This window comes from Notolepis coatsorum (assembly GCF_963971535.1).
Source record: "Notolepis coatsorum genome assembly, chromosome: 3".
NCBI lineage: Eukaryota > Metazoa > Chordata > Actinopteri > Aulopiformes > Paralepididae > Notolepis > Notolepis coatsorum.
In genome coordinates, this window is record NC_140167.1 from 162,689,084 (window position 1) to 162,715,698 (window position 26,615).

The 26,615-nt window shown below is 45.1% G+C and overlaps 1 protein-coding gene across 1 annotated transcript in view; it reads left to right on the top strand.

Moving 5' to 3' along the window:
- Positions 1–26,615, top strand: part of tanc1b (tetratricopeptide repeat, ankyrin repeat and coiled-coil containing 1b) — a gene marked incomplete at its 5' end in the record, with an annotated part of 277,345 nt that overhangs the window by 238,932 nt on the left and 11,798 nt on the right. The window contains 6 exons of the mRNA XM_084311419.1: positions 13,249–13,382; positions 14,084–14,207; positions 16,836–17,011; positions 17,538–17,670; positions 20,710–20,801; positions 26,127–26,273. Of these exons, the coding sequence (XP_084167545.1) occupies positions 13,249–13,382; positions 14,084–14,207; positions 16,836–17,011; positions 17,538–17,670; positions 20,710–20,801; positions 26,127–26,273 (806 nt within the window). The remainder of the gene's footprint in view (positions 1–13,248; positions 13,383–14,083; positions 14,208–16,835; positions 17,012–17,537; positions 17,671–20,709; positions 20,802–26,126; positions 26,274–26,615) is intronic.

The following is a 26,615-nucleotide window of genomic DNA, read 5'->3' on the forward strand; positions in this document are numbered from 1 at the left end:
GCAACGAACACAGCTAGTGTATGTTATGGACACTTGTATGTTGTGGGCTTGTGACCGGAACGTAGCCGGTTCGATCCCCAGACCGGAAGGAAAAATCTGGGTGGGGTAAGTGAATGAATAGCGCTCTCCCATCCCTGCTGAGAGCTGTTATTAATATGTACAGTGATAGAGGTATAAAGGCACTATGGTAGTAAGTCATACTGGCCAGCAGCGTAACTAGTAAGAGTGGGTAAGGGATATGTACAGATATGGATATAGTATTATTAATATGTACAGTGAGTGATACAGGTATAAAGACACTATGGTAGTAAGTCATACTGGCCAGCAGCGTAACTAGTAAGAGTGGGTAAGGGATATGTACAGATATGGATATAGTATTATTAATATGTACAGTGAGTGATACAGGTATAAAGACACTATGGTAGTAAGTCATACTGGCCAGCAGCGTAACTCATTGCTGTCTGCACACAGTAACTCCCTTTGTTAGCGACCTTTCGGGAGAAATACCTTTTCATACTTAGTTCTGTGTCAACACCAACATCTTCACGCAGATAGGCACAGTGTGTGCTGTGTGTTTGAATCGGGGCAGATTGGATTACACGTCTGCATGTGCTCTGTCCTCTTATAACCTTCCCCGAGACGGCCAGAGCTGAGGAAAGGTACTTTGTGTGTGTGTGTGTGTGTGTGTGTGTGTGTGTGTGTGTGTGTGTGTGTGTGTGTGTGCGTGTGCGTGTGTCGAGTCAAGTCAAGAGTTTTAATTGTCACGGCATACAGGTATACAATGAAATGCGGCTGGTCTTGCCCGCGACGATGTGCAATACAGTGGTACAACATATAATAGAATCCAATAAAAATACAGTGGTACAACATATTAAAGAATCCAATAACAACAACAGTGCAATAAACAGGTACATGGTGTGCCATCTCGGTATCTGTACATAGTATTTACAGAGCCTATAGGACATGCTAGGTAGCTTTAGTAGTGCAATACACTGTTCCTGATGTTATACTAATTTAAAGTGGCCTTTCCTCTGGCCATAAGTGTGCGTGTGTGCGGCATGAGTGTTAAAGTGGCTGCTAGTGTGTGAGCGTGCTCAGCGTGCGTGTCGTGTATGTGCTTGTGTGTGCTTGTGTGTGGATAGTTCAGTTTCTGTGTCTCTCAATGTTCATTGTTCAAGGCTCTGATGGCCTGGGGGAAGAAGCTTAGCCTAAGCCTCTCCGTCCTAGTAGCTGGGGTTCGCAGGCGTCTGCCTGACCTCAGCAGCTGGAACAGGCTGTTATTGGGGTGGTGGGGGTCTTTCATTATCCTGCAGGCTCTAGATTTGCACCTCTTGTTGTATAGAGCCTGCAGGGGAGGTAGCGCAATACCCGTGGTACGCTCGGCTGAGCGCACCACTCTCTGTAGGGCCTTCTTGTCCTGTGCCGTGCTGTTCCCATACCAGGCAGTGATGTTTCCGGTCAAGATGCTCTCTACAGCTCCTGAGTAGAAGGACTGGAGTATCTTCCCCGATACTCTGAACTTCCTTAACTGTCTCAGGTGGTAGAGGCGCTGCTTCGCTTTCTTTACTACTGTGTCTATGTGTGTTGACCATGTCAGATCCTCTGAGATGTGGACCCCCAGGTACTTGAAGCTGCTCACCCTGTCCACGGTAGCCCCGTTAATCATCAGTGGTGTGTGTGTCTCCTGCTGTCCTCTCCTATAATCCACGATCAGCTCCTTGGTTTTACCAATGTTCAGGAGCAGGCTGTTGTCCTGGCACCAACGTTCCAGTACCTCAACCTCCTCTCGGTAGGCCTTCTCGTCGTTGTCCGAGATCAGCCCCACCACCACCGTGTCGTCGGCGAACTTCACTATGGAGTTGGAGCTGAACTTGGCCACACAATCGTGTGTGTAGAGTGAGTACAGCAGGGGGCTTAGAACACAGCCCTGGGGGGACCTGATGCTCAGGGTGATGGTGTCGGAGGTCTGACCCCCCACCCTGACCGCCTGGGGTCTTTCACTCAGAAAGTCCAGTACCCAGGCGCTCAGGGCGGAGCTCAGACCTAGCTCGATCAGCTTGTCCACCAGTCTGGTGGGGACTATGGTGTTGAACGCTGAGCTGTAGTCAATGAACAACAGTCTCACATAGTCCCCCTTCTGACGGTCAAGGTGGGAGAGAGTGCTGTGCAGTACCTGGGAGCCCGCGTCGTCAGTGGACCTGTTTGTCCTGTATGCAAATTGCATAGGGTCCATATCACTGGGGAGAGAGGCACAAATGTGGTCCTTGACCAGCCTCTCGAAACATTTCATGACCACAGAGGTGAGTGCCACCGGTCTGTAGTCATTTGGGCATGTTGGGGAGGGTTTCTTCGGTACAGGGATGATGGTAGACATCTTGAAGCAGGCAGGGACTACTGACTCCGCCAGGGATTGATTAAATATGGCGGTGAACACCGGGGCAAGCTGGTTTGCACAGGACTTAAGTATGCGTCCTGTTATACCATCTGGGCCCGCAGCCTTCCTGGTGTTCACCTGCATAAATGCTCTTCTCACACTGTGTTCCGACAACGAGAGAGCGCCCCCGCCCCCCCGCGGTTGCCCCCCCCCCTCCACAACAGCCGGTGCGCCAGTGACGTCACTAGCCAGAGGGCTAGCGGCGACACTGTCTACACCGAACCGAGCGTAGAAGGAGTTGAGTTTGTCCGCGAGAGAGGCGTCGTCGCTCCCCATTGAGGTGTGTGTGTGTGTGTGTGTGTGTGTGTGTGTGTGTGTGTGTGTGTGTGTGTGTGTGTGTGTGTGTGTGTGTGTGTGTGTGTGTGTGTGTGTGTGTGTGTGTGTGTGTGTGTGTGTGTGTGTGTGTGTGTGTGTGTGTGTGTGTGTGTGTGTGTGTGTGTGTGTGTGTGTGTGTGTGTGTGTGTGTGTGTGCGTGTGTGCGTGCGTGTGTGTGTGTGTTTTCTCTGCAGCCTGTTGTTCCTGACAGGTTCTGTGGGAAGAAGACACTAGTGGAACAGCAATAGGGAGGTCTGAACACGTCCTCCCAGGCCTGTGTCCTAATCCTGTTGATCTAGTCGTATATTTCTCAGGGCGCAGTGGAAGATGCTTGCCTTTTGTTTTTTAGGTTATATGGTTTGTGTACACAAAGGAACATGGAGGTTGTTAATAACCCACACAGAGTTATTAACGCCGCTGTCTGGCTGATTCTCTGGGCTGTTTCCATGGTGGAACAATAAGATAAACCTGTTAGTGATGGTGAGGAACAATAAGATAAACCTGTTTGTTATGGTGAGGAACAATAAGATAAACCTGTTTGTTATGGTGAGGAACAATAAGATAAACCTGTTTGTTATGGTGAGGAACAATAAGATAAACCTGTTTGTTATGGTGAGGAACAATAAGATAAACCTGTTTGTTATGGTGAGGAACAATAAGATAAACCTGTTTGTTATGGTGAGGAACAATAAGATAAACCTGTTTTTGTTATGGTGAGGAACAATAAGATAAACCTGTTTGTTGTTATGGCGAGGAACAATAAGATAAACCTGTTTGTTATGGTGAGGAACAATAAGATAAACCTGTTTGTTGTGATGGTGAGGAACAATAAGATAAACCTGTTTGTTGTGATGGTGAGGAACAATAAGATAAACCTGTTTGTTGTGATGGTGAGGAACAATAAGATAAACCTGTTTGTTGTGATGGTGAGGAACAATAAGATAAACCTGTTTGTTGTGATGGTGAGGAACAATAAGATAAACCTGTTTGTTGTGATGGTGAGGAACAATAAGATAAACCTGTTTGTTGTGATGGTGAGGAACAATAAGATAAACCTGTTTGTTGTGATGGTGAGGAACAATAAGATAAACCTGTTTGTTGTGATGGTGAGGAACAATAAGATAAACCTGTTTGTTGTGATGGTGAGGAACAATAAGATAAACCTGTTTGTTGTGATGGTGAGGAACGCAGAGGCCTGCGGAGAGTTCAGGGTGTGTTGTTTTTGTATTCGCTGTAAGAAGACAATTATCCATTTAAATTATAAAAAAGTCTGTTCTCCAGGCAGAGTCTGGTTCTCCAGCCAGAGTCTGTTCTCCAGGCAGAGTCTGTTCTCCAGCCAGAGTCTGGTTCTCCAGCCAGAGTCTGTTCTCCAGGCAGAGTCTGTTCTCCAGCCAGAGTCTGGTTCTCCAGCCAGAGTCTGGTTCTCCAGCCAGAGTCTGGTTCTCCAGCCAGAGTCTGTTCTCCAGCCAGAGTCTGGTTCTCCAGCCAGAGTCTGTTCTCCAGGCAGAGTCTGTTCTCCAGCCAGAGTCTGGTTCTCCAGCCAGAGTCTGTTCTCCAGCCAGAGTCTGTTCTCCAGCCAGAGTCTGGTTCTCCAGCCAGAGTCTGTTCTCCAGCCAGAGTCTGGTTCTCCAGGCAGAGTCTGGTTCTCCTGGCACTCGTGTCTCACTCTCATGTCTGTCCCCCAGTGTGTCTCACTCTCATGTCTGTCCCCCAGTGTGTCACTCATGTCTGTCCCCCAGTGTGTCTCACTCTCATGTCTGTCCCTCCAGTGTGTCTCACTCTCATGTCTGTCCCCCAGTGTGTCTCACTCTCATGTCTGTCCCCCATTGTGTCTCACTCTCATGTCTGTCCCCCAGTGTGTCTCACTCATGTCTGTCCCTCCAGTGTGTCTCACTCTCATGTCTGTCCCCCAGTGTGTCTCACTCTCATGTCTTCTCATATTCGAATCCCATGCCCATCGAACGAAGCTTTGAAGTATTTAAGACAGCCCTACATAGCAGCATGGGGGAGGGGGGAGGGGAGGTACAGGTATGGGCAGGGTAATAGTAGAAAGACATAAATATAGGCAACCCTAACCCAACCCTAACCGTTTAAGATAAGATAAGATATTCCTTTATTGATCCCTCTTGGGGGAAATTCAGCCATCATAGCAGCACGAGGGGGAGGGGGGGCAGGACATAATCGGAGCAGCATAACTGGACCACATACCACTTTAACATAACCTTTAATCAGAGCAGCATAACTGGACGACATACCTTTAACATGACCTTTAATCAGAGCAGCATAACTGGACCACATACTACTTTAACATAACCTTTAATCAGAGCAGCATAACTGGACGACATACCTTTAACATGACCTTTAATCAGAGCAGCATAACTGGACCACATACTACTTTAACATAACCTTTAATCAGAGCAGCATAACTGGACGACATACCTTTAACATAACCTTTAATCAGAGCAGCATAACTGGACCACATACCTTTAACATAACCTTTAATCAGAGCAGCATAACTGGACGACATACCTTTAACATAACCTTTAATCAGAGCAGCATAACTGGACCACATACCTTTAACATAACCTTTAATCAGAGCAGCATAACTGGACCACATACCTTTAACATAACCTTTAATCAGAGCAGCATAACTGGACCACATACATTTAGACCTATAGACGTCAATGGATCGAGGAGGGAATGCTCCCAAGCACCGGAACACACAAACGTCATGTAGAATGCATACTTTTACTTTAGATACTTAAGTAAATTCAATAACAAATACTTCTCTACTTTTACTTCAGTATAATTTTAATGGAGGACTTTTACTTTGACCAGAATACTCATTTATCTGGGTATTTCTACTTTTACTTAAGTAAAGGAACTTTGTACTTCTTCCACCACTGCTCGTTGGTCACGTGGCGCTTCACACAGGGGGGGGGTTGTGAACTGGTGTTTTTCTCATCAGCTTGCTGTACATTTGGAAAAAAAAACTGTCTGTATTGAATCTTTCCGGTATCAATGTTCCCTCTGGCCGAGACACACAGGCTAAATGTGATCCCACCGGTGGCAGGCATTGTTCTCTGGCTACGGCATGTATGAGGCTATCAGGATAGCAGATGGAGGGTGGGGTCTGTGTTCCGGATGATGTCAAGTCAGCCGCTGAGGCCCGGTGCCTTCGTTCTCCCCTCCCCGGGGGAGGTGGGGGACGACGACTGGAGAGACAACCACTCACGCTCTTAACGGTGTGGGTCTCCAAGCTTTTCTCACTGAACGGCTTAAGTCTTAAGACGACTCAACCCGCCGCTCGTCCAGACGCTGAGTGGTTTCTTCATGGGCCTCAGAGAAGCTTTGAGAGAGGAGAGACCATTAAGACCCGTCGTGTCGCTTTGCTGCCGGTTAATCCGCTGCTTTGTGTGCAGATATCAATGATGTGGAGGCGAGGCCAGTTTGTTTTATGTAGCACATGCTCATTCACAGAGGCAATTCAGAGTGCGTAAAAGAGATACAAAGCAATATAAGGAGATCATAAAGAGCATAAAAAAAACGTCAAAAGAATAATAAAATCAAAGTGCAATTTTCAGTGGGGTGCTTTCGCGGTAGCTAAATTAAATTAAACATCTTGAGATCTTGTGGACGTTTATTCCAACTGTGTGTAGCATCATAACTGAACGCTGCTTCGCGGTCACCGCAGGAGCGGCTCCCAGACGACATCAGAGCTCTAGATGGTCCATGTGGTAGAAGGTAGAGACAACCTCAGAGCTCTAGAGGGTCCATTATGCTTTGATTGTACAGCACTTTGGTTGGCTCTCGAGTTTTTAAACATGCTTTATAAATAAATTACTTGACTTGAGTTGACATGTGGTAGAAGGTAGAGAGGACCTCGGAGCTCTAGTCTAGAGGGTCCATGTGGTAGAAGGTAGAGAGGACCTCAGAGCTCTAGTCTAAAGGGTCCATGTGGTAGAAGGTAGAGAGGACCTCGGAGCTCTAGTCTAGAGGGTCCATGTGGTAGAAGGTAGAGAGGACCTCGGAGCTCTAGTCTAGAGGGTCCATGTGGTAGAAGGTAGAGAGGACCTCGGAGCTCTAGTCTAGAGGGTCCATGTGGTAGAAGGTAGAGAGGACCTCAGAGCTCTAGTCTAGAGGGTCCATGTGGTAGAAGGTAGAGAGGACCTCAGAGCTCTAGTCTAGAGGGTCCATGTGGTAGAAGGTAGAGAGGACCTCGGAGCTCTAGTCTAGAGGGTCCATGTGGTAGAAGGTAGAGAGGACCTCAGAGCTCTAGTCTAGAGGGTCCGTGTGGTAGAAGGTAGAGAGGACCTCGGAGCTCTAGTCTAGAGGGTCCGTGTGGTAGAAGGTAGAGAGGACCTCGGAGCTCTAGTCTAGAGGGTCCATGTGGTAGAAGGTAGAGAGGACCTCGGAGCTCTAGTCTAGAGGGTCCAGGTGGTAGAAGGTAGAGAGGACCTCGGAGCTCTAGTCTAGAGGGTCCATGTGGTAGAAGGTAGAGAGGACCTCGGAGCTCTAGTCTAGAGGGTCCGTGTGGTAGAAGGTAGAGAGGACCTCAGAGCTCTAGTCTAGAGGGTCCGTGTGGTAGAAGGTAGAGAGGACCTCGGAGCTCTAGTCTAGAGGGTCCATGTGGTAGAAGGTAGAGAGGACCTCAGAGCTCTAGTCTAGAGGGTCCGTGTGGTAGAAGGTAGAGAGGACCTCGGAGCTCTAGTCTAGAGGGTCCGTGTGGTAGAAGGTAGAGAGGACCTCGGAGCTCTAGTCTAGAGGGTCCATGTGGTAGAAGGTAGAGAGGACCTCAGAGCTCTAGTCTAGAGGGTCCGTGTGGTAGAAGGTAGAGAGGACCTCGGAGCTCTAGAGGGTCCATGTGGTAGAAGGTAGAGAGGACCTCGGAGCTCTAGTCTAGAGGGTCCGTGTGGTAGAAGGTAGAGAGGACCTCAGAGCTCTAGTCTAGAGGGTCCATGTGGTAGAAGGTAGAGAGGACCTCGGAGCTCTAGTCTAGAGGGTCCGTGTGGTAGAAGGTAGAGAGGACCTCAGAGCTCTAGTCTAGAGGGTCCATGTGGTAGAAGGTAGAGAGCACCTCGGAGCTCTAGTCTAGAGGGTCCATGTGGTAGAAGGTAGAGAGGACCTCAGAGCTCTAGTCTAGAGGGTCCATGTGGTAGAAGGTAGAGAGGACCTCAGAGCTCTAGAGGGTCCATGTGGTAGAAGGTAGAGAGGACCTCGGAGCTCTAGTCTATAGGGTCCATGTGGTAGAAGGTAGAGAGGACCTCAGAGCTCTAGAGGGTCCATGTGGTAGAAGGTAGAGAGGACCTCAGAGCTCTAGTCTATAGGGTCCGTGTGGTAGAAGGTAGAGAGGACCTCAGAGCTCTAGTCTAGAGGGTCCATGTGGTAGAAGGTAGAGAGGACCTCAGAGCTCTAGTCTAGAGGGTCCGTGTGGTAGAAGGTAGAGAGGACCTCAGAGCTCTAGTCTAGAGGGTCCGTGTGGTAGACGGTAGAGAGGACCTCGGAGCTCTAGTCTAGAGGGTCCGTGTGGTAGAAGGTAGAGAGGACCTCGGAGCTCTAGTCTAGAGGGTCCGTGTGGTAGAAGGTAGAGAGGACCTCGGAGCTCTAGTCTAGAGGGTCCGTGTGGTAGAAGGTAGAGAGGACCTCGGAGCTCTAGTCTATAGGGTCCGTGTGGTAGAAGGTAGAGAGGACCTCAGAGCTCTAGTCTAGAGGGTCCATGTGGTAGAAGGTAGAGAGGACCTCAGAGCTCTAGTCTAGAGGGTCCATGTGGTAGAAGGTAGAGAGGACCTCGGAGCTCTAGAGGGTCCATGTGGTAGAAGGTAGAGAGGACCTCTGAGCTCTAGTCTAGAGGGTCCGTGTGGTAGAAGGTAGAGAGGACCTCGGAGCTCTAGTCTAGAGGGTCCATGTGGTAGAAGGTAGAGAGGACCTCAGAGCTCTAGTCTAGAGGGTCCGTGTGGTAGAAGGTAGAGAGGACCTCGGAGCTCTAGTCTAGAGGGTCCAGGTGGTAGAAGGTAGAGAGGACCTCGGAGCTCTAGTCTAGAGGGTCCGTGTGGTAGAAGGTAGAGAGGACCTCGGAGCTCTAGTCTATAGGGTCCGTGTGGTAGAAGGTAGAGAGGACCTCAGAGCTCTAGTCTAGAGGGTCCATGTGGTAGAAGGTAGAGAGGACCTCGGAGCTCTAGTCTAGAGGGTCCGTGTGGTAGAAGGTAGAGAGGACCTCGGAGCTCTAGTCTAGAGGGTCCATGTGGTAGAAGGTAGAGAGGACCTCGGAGCTCTAGTCTAGAGGGTCCGTGTGGTAGAAGGTAGAGAGGACCTCGGAGCTCTAGTCTAGAGGGTCCAGGTGGTAGAAGGTAGAGAGGACCTCGGAGCTCTAGTCTAGAGGGTCCATGTGGTAGAAGGTAGAGAGGACCTCGGAGCTCTAGTCTAGAGGGTCCGTGTGGTAGAAGGTAGAGAGGACCTCAGAGCTCTAGTCTAGAGGGTCCATGTGGTAGAAGGTAGAGAGGACCTCGGAGCTCTAGTCTAGAGGGTCCGTGTGGTAGAAGGTAGAGAGGACCTCAGAGCTCTAGAGGGTCCATGTGGTAGAAGGTAGAGAGGACCTCGGAGCTCTAGAGGGTCCATGTGGTAGAAGGTAGAGAGGACCTCAGAGCTCTAGTCTAGAGGGTCCATGTGGTAGAAGGTAGAGAGGACCTCGGAGCTCTAGTCTATAGGGTCCATGTGGTAGAAGGTAGAGAGGACCTCAGAGCTCTAGTCTAGAGGGTCCATGTGGTAGAAGGTAGAGAGGACCTCGGAGCTCTAGTCTAGAGGGTCCATGTGGTAGAAGGTAGAGAGGACCTCAGAGCTCTAGTCTAGAGGGTCCATGTGGTCGAAGGTAGAGAGGACCTCAGAGCTCTAGTCTAGAGGGTCCGTGTGGTAGAAGGTAGAGAGGACCTCGGAGCTCTAGTCTAGAGGGTCCGTGTGGTAGAAGGTAGAGAGGACCTCGGAGCTCTAGAGGGTCCATGTGGTAGAAGGTAGAGAGGACCTCGGAGCTCTAGAGGGTCCATGTGGTAGAAGGTAGAGAGGACCTCAGAGCTCTAGAGGGTCCATGTGGTCGAAGGTAGAGAGGACCTCAGAGCTCTAGAGGGTCCATGTGGTCGAAGGTAGAGAGGACCTCGGAGCTCTAGAGGGTCCATGTGGTAGAAGGTAGAGAGGACCTCAGAGCTCTAGTCTAGAGGGTCCATGTGGTAGAAGGTAGAGAGGACCTCAGAGCTCTAGAGGGTCCATGTGGTAGAAGGTAGAGAGGACCTCAGAGCTCTAGTCTAGAGGGTCCATGTGGTAGAAGGTAGAGAGGACCTCGGAGCTCTAGAGGGTCCATGTGGTAGAAGGTAGAGAGGACCTCGGAGCTCTAGAGGGTCCATGTGGTAGAAGGTAGAGAGGACCTCAGAGCTCTAGAGGGTCCATGTGGTAGAAGGAGGCGTGTTCTACACCACGGAGGGACGTGGAGACAAGCTGCAAGGCTTTTGTAGTCAATTGACCCATCTCAAACCCGCCCTCTTTTCCTGATCCTCCAATCACAACTGTTGCCTCCCTCAGGGAAGACACTTGGTAGCCAATGTGGGAGACCTGAGAATTGTTTTGTCTTTGTTGTCTATTGTTTGTTATTTTAATCTACAAATGTATCAAAAATAATAATAATAATAATAATAATAATTATAATAATAATAATAATAATAATAATAATAATAATAATAATAATAATAATAATAATAATAATAATAATAATAATAATAATAATAATAATAATAATAATTAACACTTTGATTGCCTAAGGCTAAATTCATGATATACCATAGGTTGCCAGCTCTATTTGTCTAGGCAGGGCTATAACTTTTTAAATTCTATTGCTAAATTGCCATTATTATGGCCCATTCAAAGTCCTATATGTATTGTTCATTGTGTAGCAACGTTAAACTTTTTCATTCACATATTCATAGTAAAATATGGTCTAATGTATAAGTATGTTTTCATCTCTTTTTGCAGCTTTCTCCAGAACGTGATCTATAGCCCCAAATGCATTATATTGATGATGAAATACAGTTTGATGGCAATCGGCGCGATATAAAAAATTTCAATTGGACGTACTTCTAGAAGTTTCTACGTATCATCTGATGATGACCGGATGGGCGGGGGATCGTTTATAATTCCGTGGGCAGCGTTATATCATTCATCTAGTGTGGGTCATATGTTCATCAGAGCAGTTTATATCGAACACGTTCAAAAATAACGCTGAATCTTACCGTATCTTCCTCGCGCCGTTGGACGATCAGCGTGGTGTAGACCATTTTCGATTATGGGATGTTTATCCTGAAGAACCATTTCCAGGTTGTATACTACTATATACGTCCAAATAACGTTGTTTATTGAGTTAGGGCGAGCGATTGATCATCCAGTGTGTTGAGATGGAGTCCGGCTACCGATCGTGAGTGCCCGGAGCACATAGGATGAGCACTTCCTGTTTGGCGAGCCCCTCCCTCTTGGCCGATCTGCCGATCGGCCACCAGATGGCGCTCTCGAACCGTTAAACAGTTGATGGGAGCTCACCAGTACATCTCAGGGCTCCGGAAAGAAAATATGATTTCGATCACAGATTTTTGAAATATTGATATCAAAGACGAGTTACGGCGTCCTCGGCAACTTGAGCATGGCGGGGAAGGACGCCTAAAAAGCGTCTTCCGGCAGTTAAAGTGTTAAGAAGAAAAGTTCCTGTGGCTTCAGTAGAATTGAATTCACAGCTGAAGCTCTGGGAGCAGGAAGTTAATGAGTTTAATAAGCGGAACATAATTGCCTGGTTTTAAACTTGATTAGCAGCAGAGACATTAGTATGCTGCCTTGCTGCTCTCTGGTATACGGAATAGGAGGGCTGTGTCTTATAACGCCGGTACCAAACCAGTCCCAGCGCCCAGTGTCTCACAGCGTCCAGAGGAGTGACATTTAGGCCGGTAGTCTGGGTGGACGGTCCAGCGCCCTGTGTCTCAACGGCCACGCTTACTTGTAGAATTCAGTCACATTCCTTGTTGTAATTGCAGTCCTAATGTTCTGAACATTTAGTGGCCGTCCTTGATATTCTAAAGTGTTCTGGAGCCTGCAGTTCCTCCTCCAAGTCACCTTTGGACTGTAATCAGTATCAATCTCCCTCTCTCGTGCCATTTTATGTGCTAAAGGCTATAAATTATCCCATTTGGTGGATGTTTTTATATCCAACACACCACAGTGTGTGTGTGTGTGTGTGTGTGTGTGTGTGTGTGTGTGTGTGTGTGTGTGTGTGTGTGTGTGCGCCTGTGTGTGTGTGCGTGCACATGTGTGTGTGTCAGCAGGAATCGAACCTGTAACTCTGGCGTCGTTAAAGTGCCATGCTCGATGCCACGATAGGACAGCACTCCTTTCTCTGCCCCTTTCATGAAGCACAATAGTTATGTCCAGGGGATGATAAAACATTATGGTGTCCTGTCCAGGGCTTGGCGTCCCGGGGACGGTAAAAATGATGGTGTCCCGGACGGAACAGATTCAGGGACGGTCACGGGACAGTAGTGCATGATAGCATGTACAATAGTGCTGTATATATATACACATTTATATATTTATATTTCCCGCATATATATATATATATATATACATATCTGTCTGAATATACCTGCTTATAATCCTTCTATATACCTACTTATACACTCTGTATGATAGCATGTACAATAATGCTGTATATACCATATATATATATTTATTACTATATCTATATCTGTACATATCCCTTACCTACTCTTACTAGTTACGCTGCTGGCCAGTATGACTTACTACAATAGTGTCTTTATACCTGCATCACTGTACATATTAATACTATATCTATAGCTGTACATATCCCTTACCTACTCTTACTAGTTTACTCTGCTGGCCAGTATGACTTACTACCATAGTGTATTTATACCTGCATCACTGTACATATTAATACTACAACTCTGTACATACATCTGATTAGCACTATTACTCAGTAGTACTAATTTATATATTTTATACCCAGTTTAATCACCAGTACATTGTGTATTACTATTGCACTTTATTGTTACATTTGCACTCTGATTAAATACCAAATCTCTCTCCTCTCCTCTCCTCTCCTCTCCTCTCCTCTCCTCTCCTCTCCTCTCCTCTCCTCTCCTCTCCTCTCCTCTCCTCTCCTCTCCTCTCCTCTCCTCTCCTCTCCACTCCACTCCACTCCACTCCACTCCACTTCACTCCCCTATCCTCTCCTTCCCTCCCTCTCCTCCTCTCCTCCCCTCCACTCCCCTATCCTCTCATCCCATATCCTCTCCTTCCCTCTCCTCTCCTCTCCTCTCCTCTCCTCTCCTCTCCTCTCCTCTCCTCTCCTCTCCTCTCCTCTCCTCTCCTCTCCTCTCCTCTCCTCTCCTCTCCTCTCCTCTCCTTCTCCTCTCCTCTCCTCTCCTCTCCTCTCCTCTCCTCTCCTCTCCTCTCCTCAGCCCTGACGGCGGCAGCAGGCCGGGGGAAAATGGAGGTGTGTGACTTCCTGCTGGAGCAGGAAGCGGTGGTACAGCAGGTGAACCGACGGGGCGTGTCTCCTCTCTTCTGTGCTGTCAGACAGGGACACTGGCAGGTAAGACTGACAGACTGCCCTGTAAGATAAGATACATCTTAACCCTTTCACTGCCACACGACAGAAGGTTAACCCTTTACTATCACACAACCGACGGTCGCCGCTGTTGTGTGGAAGTGAAAGGGTTAACCCTCTGTGTATTGTCGCAGTGAAAGGGTTAACCGTTTTGGTAGTGCGGCAGTGAAAGGGTTAAGATAAGATCATATATTATTTTATTGATCCCTTGGGGGAAATGTGGGCGTCATGGCAGCATGGGGAGGGGGGAGGGGAGGTACAGGTATGGGCAGGGTAATAGACATAAGATTGAACATTAATGACATTAATATATCCCATACAAATATGAGAAAAAATAAACAGTGTAAACTATATAATTAACTCTGAATATGAAAATATGAGAAAAATGTGCAGATGAGGGTCGGTTATATTATACGTTACAATAAATATAGGGGAACACATTTTTATCTGAATATATACTTATGAGTAGGAGTAAAAGTAAACAGTATACACAAGGTACCCTAACTGGCATAATATACGTCATACGTTGTAGTCCGTGCATGTTTTGCTGGTTAAGAGTCAGACACACTTAGTGGTTAAGAGTCAGACACACTTAGTGGTTAAGAGTCAGACACACTTAGTGGTTAAGAGTCAGACACCCTGACGCTTTCTCTCTCTCTCTGACCTGTGACCCCTCTGTGTTCCAGATAGCAGAGCTGCTGTTGGAGCACGGGGCTGATGTGAACGTCAGTGAAAAGCAGGGCAGGACTCTCCTGATGGTGGCCTCCTGCGAGGGCCACCTGAGCACCGTGGACTTCCTGCTGTCTAAAGGTGAGTTAGGACTCCACTGATATATATTATAATATATTATAGATATTATCTGGTCATTTCGATATAATAGGTCCTGTTGCCTTCAGTCCTCTGCAGGGGCGTGCACAGACAATTTGGGGGGCAGGGGCCCAAGCGGGGGGTTTGAACACTTTGATGAACATTGTTACTCAGCTGATAGAGTTGTGCCCTTCCTGCTGACTTGTCGTACAGAACTCGCACAGAAGTCGCTTCGGATAAAAGCGGTCAGCTAAATGACTAAATGTAAATGTCTACAGTCTTTTTTTTGGGAAGGACACTTGGGAGTCAAGCCCCGCTTTGGCCCTATCTGTGCACGCCACTGGTCCTCTGACTCAGCTGCAATATTCTGTTTATATAATATATGTTCTGTTTATATAGTAACATTATCGTGAAATAGTAGCAGATCTCCAAGTCAGCCAGTCCCTGTCCCATGCGTCAAGGTGTCTCTTGTGTATAACCTTTTCGGATTATGATATAGGGCTTATGGTAGGGGTCGGCAATTAGGTTTGGCCGCAGGCCAATTTTTCCCCAAGCCATTGAATGTCGGCCCAGAACCAAAAACAATGGCTAATTTAATATAATGATAGTGAAAAATGCAGCACCGCGGCGAGTGCATAAGCAACACATGAACAGCAGATCAGTAGGATGGGCATTTGATTTTCATGCAGCACCGCGGCGAGTGCATAAGCAACACATGAACAGCAGAACAGAATGCATGAAAACACGACTCACCATAACTGCCCTGGGCTTGTTTCAGTCCTCCAAAATCCCTGCTAATGTTTGAAACATGTAAAATGTTCACTCGCCGCCCTCCAATTCCAGATTGGCGTTGAATGCAGCTACTTTATCTGCCAACTTGAACACAGTTGTCATCATTGCCTCGTTTGCTATCTTGTCGCCACATATTATGCAGAGAGGACGTCGGCACGGAAGAGTCACCTGTTGCGATAAACCCGTATTTTAAGTATGACTGTCTTGGAGGTCGTAGGCTCCTCTTCTGGCTCCTCAGTTGGTATTTCCCCTTTGCAAAGAAGCTATCCAAAGACGTTTGTTTTGTTTTTTTGAACAAATCTTTGCTGGTAAAAGTGTACACGCGGCCCGGTACCCGAATGCGGAAGTGAAAGTGCGTTAGGGAAAATATACACGCGGTCCACGTGACCATTTCTAGCATTTCAATTGGCTATAGTGACAGACATAGATATGATGAATAGATAGATACAGCTTCTCAAAGACACTCTGGCGTCACGAGTGAATATTTCCCGCATGTAAAATAAATATCATATTCTCAAAATAAACTGACGGGCCAGAAATTATTGCTGGCGGGCCAATTTCGGCCCGCAGGCCACCTATTGCCGACCCCTGGCCTTATGGACAAAATATCATATCACAGTATCTTTCTTAATTTTGATGGTAGTTACAATATGATATGATATCTGTGTCCAAGGTGTCTCTGTGTATTTTAACGACCAGATGGTTCTCCAAGGTGTCTATTTTTATTTTAACGACCAGATGGTTCTTCAAGGTGTCTATTTGTATTTTAACGACCAGACGGTTCTCCAAGGTGTCTATTTGTATTTTAACGACCAGATGGTTCTTCAAGGTGTCTATTTGTATTTTAACGACCAGACGGTTCTCCAAGGTGTCTATTTGTATTTTAACGACCAGATGGTTCTTCAAGGTGACTATTTGTATTTTAATGACCAGATGGTTCTCCAAGGTGTCTCTGTGTATTTTAATGACCAGATGGTTCTCCAAGGTGTCTGTGTATTTTAACGACCAGATGGTTCTTCAAGGTGTCTCTGTGTATTTTAACGACCAGATGGTTCTCCAAGGTGTCTCTGTGTATTTTAACGACCAGATGGTTCTCCAAGGTGTCTATTTGTATTTTAACGACCAGATGGTTCTCCAAGGTGTCTATTTGTATTTTAACGACCAGATGGTTCTCCAAGGTGTCTATTTGTATTTTAACGACCAGATGGTTCTCCAAGGTGTCTATTTGTATTTTAATGACCAGATGGTTCTCCAAGGTGTCTCTGTGTATTTTAATGACCAGATGGTTCTCCAAGGTGTCTGTGTATTTTAACGACCAGATGGTTCTTCAAGGTGTCTCTGTGTATTTTAACGACCAGATGGTTCTCCAAGGTGTCTCTGTGTATTTTAACGACCAGATGGTTCTCCAAGGTGTCTATTTGTATTTTAACGACCAGATGGTTCTCCAAGGTGTCTATTTGTATTTTAACGACCAGATGGTTCTCCAAGGTGTCTATTTGTATTTTAACGACCAGATGGTTCTCCAAGGTGTCTATTTGTATTTTAACGACCAGATGGTTCTCCAAGGTGTCTATGTATTTTAATGACCAGACGGTTCTCCAAGGTGTCTATTTGTATTTTAACGACCAGATGGTTCTCCAAGGTGTCTCTGTGTATTTTAACGACCAGACGGTTCTCCAAGGTGTCTCTGTGTATTTTAACGACCAGATGGTTCTCCAAGGTGTCTATTTGTATTTTAATGACCAGACGGTTCTCCAAGGTGTCTATGTATTTTAATGACCAGATGGTTCTCCAAGGTGTCTCTGTGTATTTTAACGACCAGACGGTTCTTCTCCAAAGGTGCGTCTCTAACTTCGCTGGACAAGGAGGGATTGACGCCGCTCAGCTGGGCGTGTTTGAAAGGACATAAGAACGTAGTGCAGTTCCTGGTGGAGAAGGGCGCCGTCATCGACCACACGGACAAGAACGGACGCACTCCTCTAGACCTGGCTGCCTTCTACGGAGACGCAGAGATCGTGAGTGGCGATTAAAAACCTCTGCGATAACACACAATGGATATCACACAATGGATATCACACAATGGATATCACACAATGGATATTATATATATATTAATATCACAAGTGCATACACATACATCTGGCACGTGGCTTGGAATGAGAGTGCACGTGCAACACACTTTTCATCTGGGATACTTGGTTCGCTGCTGTCTCTCTGTCTCTCTTTCTCTATCTCTGTCACTCTCTCTCTCTCTCTCTCTCTCTCTTTGTGTGTCTCTCTCTCTCTGTCTCACACACATCAGCCACACCTTCTCTTGCCTTAACTGAAAGCATCACTGTCACATTGGAGACACACCGCTGTACATTAGCCAGGCTCTCTCCTGTCGACACGGGACTCCAGCGCAGCTGGTAGTGGAGCCAGGTCTTTATTCTGCTACAGGTCCACTACCTAGTGGAGCCAGGTCTTTATTCTGCTGTGGTTCTGCTACAGGTCCACTACCTAGTGGAGCCAGGTCTTTATTCTGCTGTGGTTCTGCTGCAGGTCCACTACCTGGTGGAGCGAGGAGCGGTGATCGAACATGTGGACTTCAGTGGGATGAGGCCTCTGGACCGGGCTATCGGCTGCCGGAACACCTCCGTGGTGGTGACTCTGCTGAAGAAGGGAGCCAAGCTGGGTAAGAACAGCCTGACCGGTCTCTCTGTGGTCACGCAAATACCTCGTATCTATCTGTGGTCACGCAAAGACCTTGTATCTCTCTGTGGTCGCAAATACCTTGTATCTCTCTGTGGTCACGCGAATACCTCGTATCTCTCTGTGGTCACGCAAATACCTTTTATCTCTCTGTGGTCACGCAAAGACCTTGTATCTCTCTGTGGACACGCAAATACCTTGTATCTCTCTGTGGTCATGCAAAGACCTCGTATCTCTCTGTGGTCACGCAAAGACCTTGTATCTCTCTGTGGTCACGCAAATACCTTGTATCTCTCTGTGGTCATGCAAAGACATTGTATCTCTCTGGTCACGCAAATACCTTGTATCTCTCTGTGGTCACGCAAATACCTTGTATCTCTCTGTGGTCACGCAAATACCTTGTATCTCTCTGTGGTCACGCAAATACCTTTTATCTCTCTGTGGTCACGCAAAGACCTTGTATCTCTCTGTGGTCACGCAAATACCTTGTATCTCTCTGTGGTCATGCAAAGACCTCGTATCTCTCTGTGGTCACGCAAATACCTCGTATCTCTCTGTGGTCACGCAAATACCTCGTATCTCTCTGTGGTCACGCAAAGACCTCGTATCTCCAAACCATCGAGGCATTTTAATTGGGTTATGCTTGACGCCGATCGTGAGCAGTTTGATTAAGATTAGTAGAGAAACATACGTGACAATTGGTTTATTGGGATTATTGCCAGTTAATTATCAGTTTAAAAATCAAATCATTGGTGCATTAGGGCTCAACAAATTGGAGAGATTTGACTGATTATTTTGACTGATATTGCGATTGCGATATGATTCACAATATTGGAAGGAATTATCATTCTTGTGTCATTATTCTCATTTTCATCGAGCAACATATTAAACTGATCATGGTGTGATTTTTGCAAGGATCTGTGCCAGGCAACAATGGTTTCTGAGGTCTGTATAATAGGATTTGTGAGCCACTCTCTGCAGCATCACACAATTAGAATAGTATTTTGACACACGTTTTGCCTATTGCACCTCCTATGCTCTGGATATTGCACTAGAGAGGCCATAACGTGATCTGAATGTGATGAAGTGTTCAGCCCTAGTGTGCATTAGGGCTGTCAACGAATATTCTATATTCGAATTTATAATCGAAAAAACATACATTAGATTGTAAAAATTGATATTCGAATTGTGTGAATTGTGTTTTTATTTTCTTTTTATCCATTTAATTTTTTACACAATACAGTAATAACAATAAACAGGACTTCACAGGACATAGTAACAACAACAATAACAAACACGGAAATAACAAACAATAAAACTAAAACATAAAAAAAAACATACCAAAAAAAAAATATATATATGTGCAACAATAGATATTCGAATATCATCCTTTTTTTAGAAGGGATATTCAAATGTTATTTTTGACCAATTTTGATAGCCCTAGTATGCATGTAATGTATATGTATTCAGAGTGTTATACTCCAGCGGCTGGCTAGTCCTTCAGTCCTAGTAGAGTGTCACTACATTCCTAATGATGTCAGTCTGAGCTTCCTATCACGTCTCCTTTCAACTCCCAGTGAGATTAGATCAGATTAGATTATTATTCAAATGTATTGTCATCATGCAGCACAAGAACAGTACAATGAAAATACGTTTGGCATCCAACCAGAGTGCAAATGTAACAGTAAAGTGCAATAGTAATATACAATGTACAGCTGATTAAACTGGTTATAAGATATATAAATTAGTACTACTGAGTAATGGTGCTAATCAGATGTATGTACAGAGTTGTAGTATTAATATGTACAGTGATACAGGTATAAAGATACTATGGTAGTAAGTCATACTGGCCAGCAGCGTAACTAATAAGAGTAGGTATGGGATATGTACAGATATAGATGTACACTACAGTGATATAGGTATAAAGACACTATGGTAGTAAGTCATACTGGCCAGCAGTGTAACTAGTAATAGTAGGTAAGGGATATGTACAGATATAGTATAGATATGTAAAAAGGATTATATGCAGGTACAGTATGTACAGACAGATGTGGATATATATATGTATACGGTAAGAATAAATATATTTATATATACAGTATATACAGCAGTTGTATACAGATGAGGTTAACGTTGTGGAATGCGACAACATCCTTTTCCCACTCTTACTCTGTGACGCTTTCATGAGGAATACACTAGGGCTGAGTGCGTGCACGTGCGTCCACATGGGTGCGTGCACACAAGTTTCTGGGTGTTTCTCTGCCCCTGCCTCACTCCTGAGGTGCGCTGGGAGGCTAATTTGAGAATGTGACTTATCACCTAAATGACTCCGCTATCGGGCCCTGGAGCTCATCTGCCCACGCAGCACGCCGTCTCCCCAAACTGCTAATGAAAAACATCTCCTGCACACTATTAGCCAGTGTACTGTACAGCCGCACCCACGTGGCACTGGGGATATATGAGGCCGTTTCAAAACTTCAATTTGGAGTTTAAGTATTAAGTACAGGTAACTGTGGCCCCATTAGGTTTAACATGGCCCTGCCCACTGTCCTGTTGTCCCTTCAGTCAGTCAGTGTTTCAGTCAGTGCTCTTTCAGTCAGTGTTTCAGTCAGTGCTCTTTCAGTCAGTGTTTCAGTGCTTCTCTTTTGTCTGCATGGTTCTTCTTCAAACTCTCCTCCTTTTCTTCCTCCTAACTGCTTTCAAAAACACTAAAGGCTACAGAACGTCACCTTATGACCGATCAGGTACAATCTTTAGGTAACTTTACCTCCTAACATTTACCAGTGAATATAGTCGCTGCTCCTGGGAGAGACACGAGTCTAACGCCTCTCTCTCTCTCTCTCTCTCTCTCTCTCTCTCTCTCTCTCTCTCTCTCTCTCTCTCTCTCTCTCTCTCTCTCTCTCTCTCTCTCTCTCTCTCTCTCTCTCTCTCTCTCTCTCTCTCTCTCTCTCTCTCTCTCTCTCTCTCTCTCTCTCTCTCTCTCTCTCTCTCTCTCTCCTCCCCCCCCCCCCCCGTCCTCCAGGGAATGCTGCGTGGGCCATGGCCACCTCCAAGCCAGACATCCTCATCATCCTCCTTCAGAAGCTGATGGAGGAAGGAAACCTGCTTTACAAGGTAGTAGGGCTGGGCGATATGGCCTAAATATGATATCACGATATTTTCTGACCTTTCGGCGATACACGATACACATCACGATGTTTTTCTTTTTTACCCCAAACAATTCATTATGAGGCTTACCAAGACAGTATTTGAGTTTGCAAGCTAACATTAAAGACAAAATAAAATACCCATGCATTTAGCATTTTTATATTAGATTTAGATTATTAGATTATATATTGCATATGAGATATTATATGATTTAGATATGAAATATGATTAATTGAAAATGGGGGACCCTGATGTAAACAAGACTAAAGTCTTTCTCTGGTCTGCATCCCCTTAACAATTGTATGTATTGAGCTGTACTGTACCCATTCTGCAATATGTTAAAGTTTTAAATCAATCAATCAATAAATAGCATTTTAGCATTTTTATGAAACTACTGTATATATGTATGTCTCTAAATGTTTTGATGAATTGAAAATGGAGGACCCTTATGTAAAAAAGCCGAAAGTCTTTTTCTGGTCTTCATCCTCCTGTACTGTATTGTACCCATTCTGCAACCTTTTAATACAGTTTTCATTCATTCATTCTGACGGAAACATAAGCATTTTGATTGACAGTCGAGTCTGCCAATGACGTCACACCGCTTGCACCCGCCCTGCTGTTCTTAGCACCAATCGGCAAGCGTTATTATTTTTTGACTTCCTGAATGTCCCGTGTGCTGAAGTGAACACTGAACATCAACAGAGCTACTAACGTTAGCTCCCCGCGGCCGTCGAGTAGGAGACCAGTGCTTCACAGGATGACTAAATGAGGCATAATGATTTTACTACAACGAATGTTATAATAAAAGCCTTTCCATACATCTGTCTGATTGAAAACTTTATTAACAGACCGCGGAATGGGCATATCTCAGCACAGGCTGAGATATGAACGAGTAACGTGTGGACAGATTGACGCGACACAATCCTCTTGGGCAAAACATCACGATATCCACGATACGTTGAAAAAGTGTATCGTTAATGAACTGTACCCGATATTTATATAATATCGTCATATCGCCCAGCCCTACAAGGTAGTGACATGTTACAGCTCAGTGCGGTGAAGAGACTTAAGACATAAGATAGGATTCAGCAGGAGGCGAATCACACACACATATTTTGGAAGTGTCAAAAGATAAGGGAGTATTGGAAAGGAATATGGGAGACATTAAAGGAGATATTGGGTTATGAAGTGCCCATGACGGGCATGGTGCTATATCTGGGGAATCTGACACAGGAAAACATACAAGGAGAGGACAAATACCTGGTAAAGACACTACTGGTAGCCAGTAAGAAAACGATAACAAGAGCATGGTACAAGGTGGATCCACCTACAAAAGAACAGTGGCAGGGTGTAGTAGAGGAAATATATGACATGGAAAAATTTACACACGTGTTGAGGGTACAGGAGGAGAAATTCGGATCAAAATGGGAGAAATTGGATGATTATAAAGGAAATGTGAACGACACCACAGTCTGGAACCAGAACACGATGACACATCTGTAAATGGAAGGGTGCATCATGTCACTGTATTGTTTTATGTTTGTTTTTGTCAATACAAATGTAAGTTTAAAAAAATAAAAGATAAGATAGGATTAAGATACGATATTCCTTTATAGGCAGGGTAATAGTAGAAGACATAAATATAGGCAATACAGTTAGATCTGAATGTAAATATGAGGAAAGTAAACAAAGGTGCAGATGAGGGTCTGTATGCCCTATCGGTTGTATTATACATTACAAGAAATATAGGCAATGAGGAATTTGAATCTGAATATATACTATGAGTAAAAGTAAACAGTATACACAAGATGCAGTATACACAAGGTACTCTAACTGGCATGATATACATCATATGTTGTAGCCCATGCAGGTATTGGTTGTTTAAGAGTCAGACACTTAGTGGTTAAGAGTCAGACACTTAGTGGTCAGACATTCCTAATAGTTCTCAGGTCTGCAGACATTAGTCGTTACTTACCATTGAAACACATCATATATGGTTTCCCATAGAGTTTCTATAGTGATTCACTTATAGTTTGTCAACAGGAATAATTGGTTATGAAACAACCTGTAGTTTTACTTCTAGGAAGCATAGGTTTACCATAGGTTTACTGTGAGTTTATCATAGGTTTTACCATAGGTTAACTGTGGGTTTATCATAAGTTTATCATAGATTTACCATAGGTTTACTGTCAGTTTATCATAGGTTTACTGTGAGTTTATCATAGGTTTTACCATAGGTTAACTGTGAGTTTATCATAGGTTTTACCATAGGTTAACTGTGGGTTTATCATAAGTTTATCATAGATTTACCATAGGTTTATCATAGGTTACTTTTACCATAGGTTTACTGTGGGTTTATCATAGGTTTACCATAGATTTATCATAGGTTTACCATAGGTTCACTGTGAGTTTATCATAGGTTTTACCATAGGTTAACTGTGGGTTTATCATAGGTTTATCATAGATTTACCATAGGTTTATCATAGGTTACTTTTACCATAGGTTTACCATAGGTTTTACCATATGTTTACTGTGGGTTTATCATAGGTTTATCATAGGTTTACCATCGGTTTATCATAGGTTTACCATAGGTTTACCGTGGGTTTATCATAGGTTTACCATAGGTTTATCATAGGTTTACCATAGGTTTTACCATAGGTTTACTGTGGGTTTACCATAGGTTTACCATCGGTTTATCATAGGTTTACCATAGGTTTATCATTGGGTTTATCATAGGTTTACCATAGGTTTATCATTGGGTTTATCATAGGTTTACCATAGGTTTATCATTGGGTTTATCATAGGTTTACCATCGGTTTATCATAGGTTTACCATAGGTTTATCATAGGTTTTACCATAGGTTTACTGTGGGTTTATCATATGTTTTACCATAGGTTTTCTCTGGGTTTATCATAGGTTTACTGTGGGTTTATCATAGGTTTTACCATAGGTTTACTGTGGGTTGGTCTTCATATAAGACACTTAAGACACGCCTGCATGTCTGCACCATAAAGAGCGCTGTCCTGGATGAATGAAATACTGTCGTCAGTCAACAGTCAAGTTCTTACAAGTTGACGTCACTGATGTGAACATGGAGGCTGAGTGCATCTCAACTGGTGAGGGGAGGTGCTAGGTGATGTCATTCAGTTCAGTGTCAGAGAGAGAGAGAGAACACAAGGTGATTGTTGATGTTTTTATTGTTTTTATTATTATCATAGGTTTTACCATAGGTTAACTGTGGGTTTATCATAAGTTTATCATAGATTTACCATAGGTTTATCATAGGTTACTTTTACCATAGGTTTACTGTGGGTTTATCATAGGTTTACCATAGATTTATCATAGGTTTACCATAGGTTCACTGTGAGTTTATCATAGGTTTTACCATAGGTTAACTGTGGGTTTATCATAGGTTTATCATAGATTTACCATAGGTTTATCATAGGTTACTTTTACCATAGGTTTACCATAGGTTTTACCATATGTTTACTGTGGGTTTATCATAGGTTTATCATAGGTTTACCATCGGTTTATCATAGGTTTACCATAGGTTTACCGTGGGTTTATCATAGGTTTACCATAGGTTTATCATAGGTTTACCATAGGTTTTACCATAGGTTTACTGTGGGTTTACCATAGGTTTACCATCGGTTTATCATAGGTTTACCATAGGTTTATCATTGGGTTTATCATAGGTTTACCATAGGTTTATCATTGGGTTTATCATAGGTTTACCATAGGTTTATCATTGGGTTTATCATAGGTTTACCATCGGTTTATCATAGGTTTACCATAGGTTTATCATAGGTTTTACCATAGGTTTACTGTGGGTTTATCATATGTTTTACCATAGGTTTTCTCTGGGTTTATCATAGGTTTACTGTGGGTTTATCATAGGTTTTACCATAGGTTTACTGTGGGTTGGTCTTCATATAAGACACTTAAGACACGCCTGCATGTCTGCACCATAAAGAGCGCTGTCCTGGATGAATGAAATACTGTCGTCAGTCAACAGTCAAGTTCTTACAAGTTGACGTCACTGATGTGAACATGGAGGCTGAGTGCATCTCAACTGGTGAGGGGAGGTGCTAGGTGATGTCATTCAGTTCAGTGTCAGAGAGAGAGAGAGAACACAAGGTGATTGTTGATGTTTTTATTGCCGCAATGAAACGCAGACAGATGATTGGATCTGTCGTTCTGTTCTGTTCTGTTCTGCTTCGCTCTAGCAGCTGATGATTGATGCCTGACATTTAACAGATTGAGTTTTGTGCTGGAAAGGACCATGTACTCAGGTGGAATAGTGTGCGTTGTGATTTAGCTGGACAGTGCATGTTGTGTATGATTGAGGAGGAGGTGTTAACAGCAGGAGAAACACTATTGTAGGAGAAACTGATGAACTCACTGCCCCCTCTCTCTGCCACCACCTTTACCTCTCTCTCTCTGTCACCACCTTTACCTCTCTCTCTCTCTCTCTCTGCCACCACTTTTACCTCTCTCTCCCTCTACCCCACCTTTACCTCTCCCTCTGCTCCACCTTTACCTCTCCCTCTGCTCCACCTTTACCCCTCTCTCTCTCTCTGCCACACATTTACCTCTCTCTCTCTGCCCCACCTTTACCTCTCCCTCTGCTCCACCTTTACCCCTCTCTCTCTCTCTGCCACACATTTACCTCTCTCTCTCTGCCCCACCTTTACCTCTCCCTCTGCTCCACCTTTACCCCTCTCTCTCTCTCTGCCACACATTTACCTCTCTCTCTCTGCCCCACCTTTACCTCTCCCTCTGCTCCACCTTTACCCCTCTCTCTCTCTCTGCCACACATTTACCTCTCTCTCTCTGCCCCACCTTTACCTCTCCCTCTGTTCCACCTTTACCCCTCTCTCTCTCTCCCCCACCTTTACCCCTCTCTCTCTCTCTCTGCCACCACCTTTACCTCTCTCTCCCTCTCTGCCACCACCTTTACCTCTCTCTCTGCCCCACCGTTACCTCTCTCTCCCTCTGCCCCACCTGTACCTCTCTCCCTCCCCTCATCTCTCTCCCCTCCCTCTCTCTCTCCCCTCCTCCTCTATCTCCCCTCCTCTCCCTCTTTCTCCCCTCCTCCTCCTCTCTCTCCCTCCTCATCTCCCTCTCTCTCCCTCCTCCTCTCCCCCTCTCTCTCTCCCCTCATCCTCTCTCTCCCCTCCTCTCTCTCCTCTCTCTCCCCTCCTCCTCTCTCTCCCTCTCTCCTCCTCCTCTCTCTCCCCTCCTCCTCTATCTTCCCTCCTCCTCTCTCTCCCCTCCTCTCTCTCTCCTCAGAGGGGGAAGATGAAGGAGGCAGCCCAGAGGTACCAGTACGCTCTGAGGAAGTTTCCTAGAGAAGGTTTTGGAGACGACCTGAAGGCGTTTAAAGAGCTGAGAGTCTCTCTGTACCTGAACCTGTCGCGCTGCCGCAGGAAGACCAACGTGAGGCCACACACACACACACATATATACACACACACACACACACACACACACACACACACACACACACACACACACACACACACACACACACACACACACACACACACACACACACACACACACACACACACACACAGTGGTGGCCAAACTGATTAGAACACCCGACAGATCTGAAAACATTGACCTTTTCTTGCCTCCAATTTAATTTCCTAATGTTCATGAAACATGCAGATGGTTGCTATGAGCACAACAAATATCAGATGAAGTGAGTCCTACTGTTTTTATCCACTTTTAACTTTAATATTTGGTATGTCCACCTTTTGCAGCAATTACACCAGC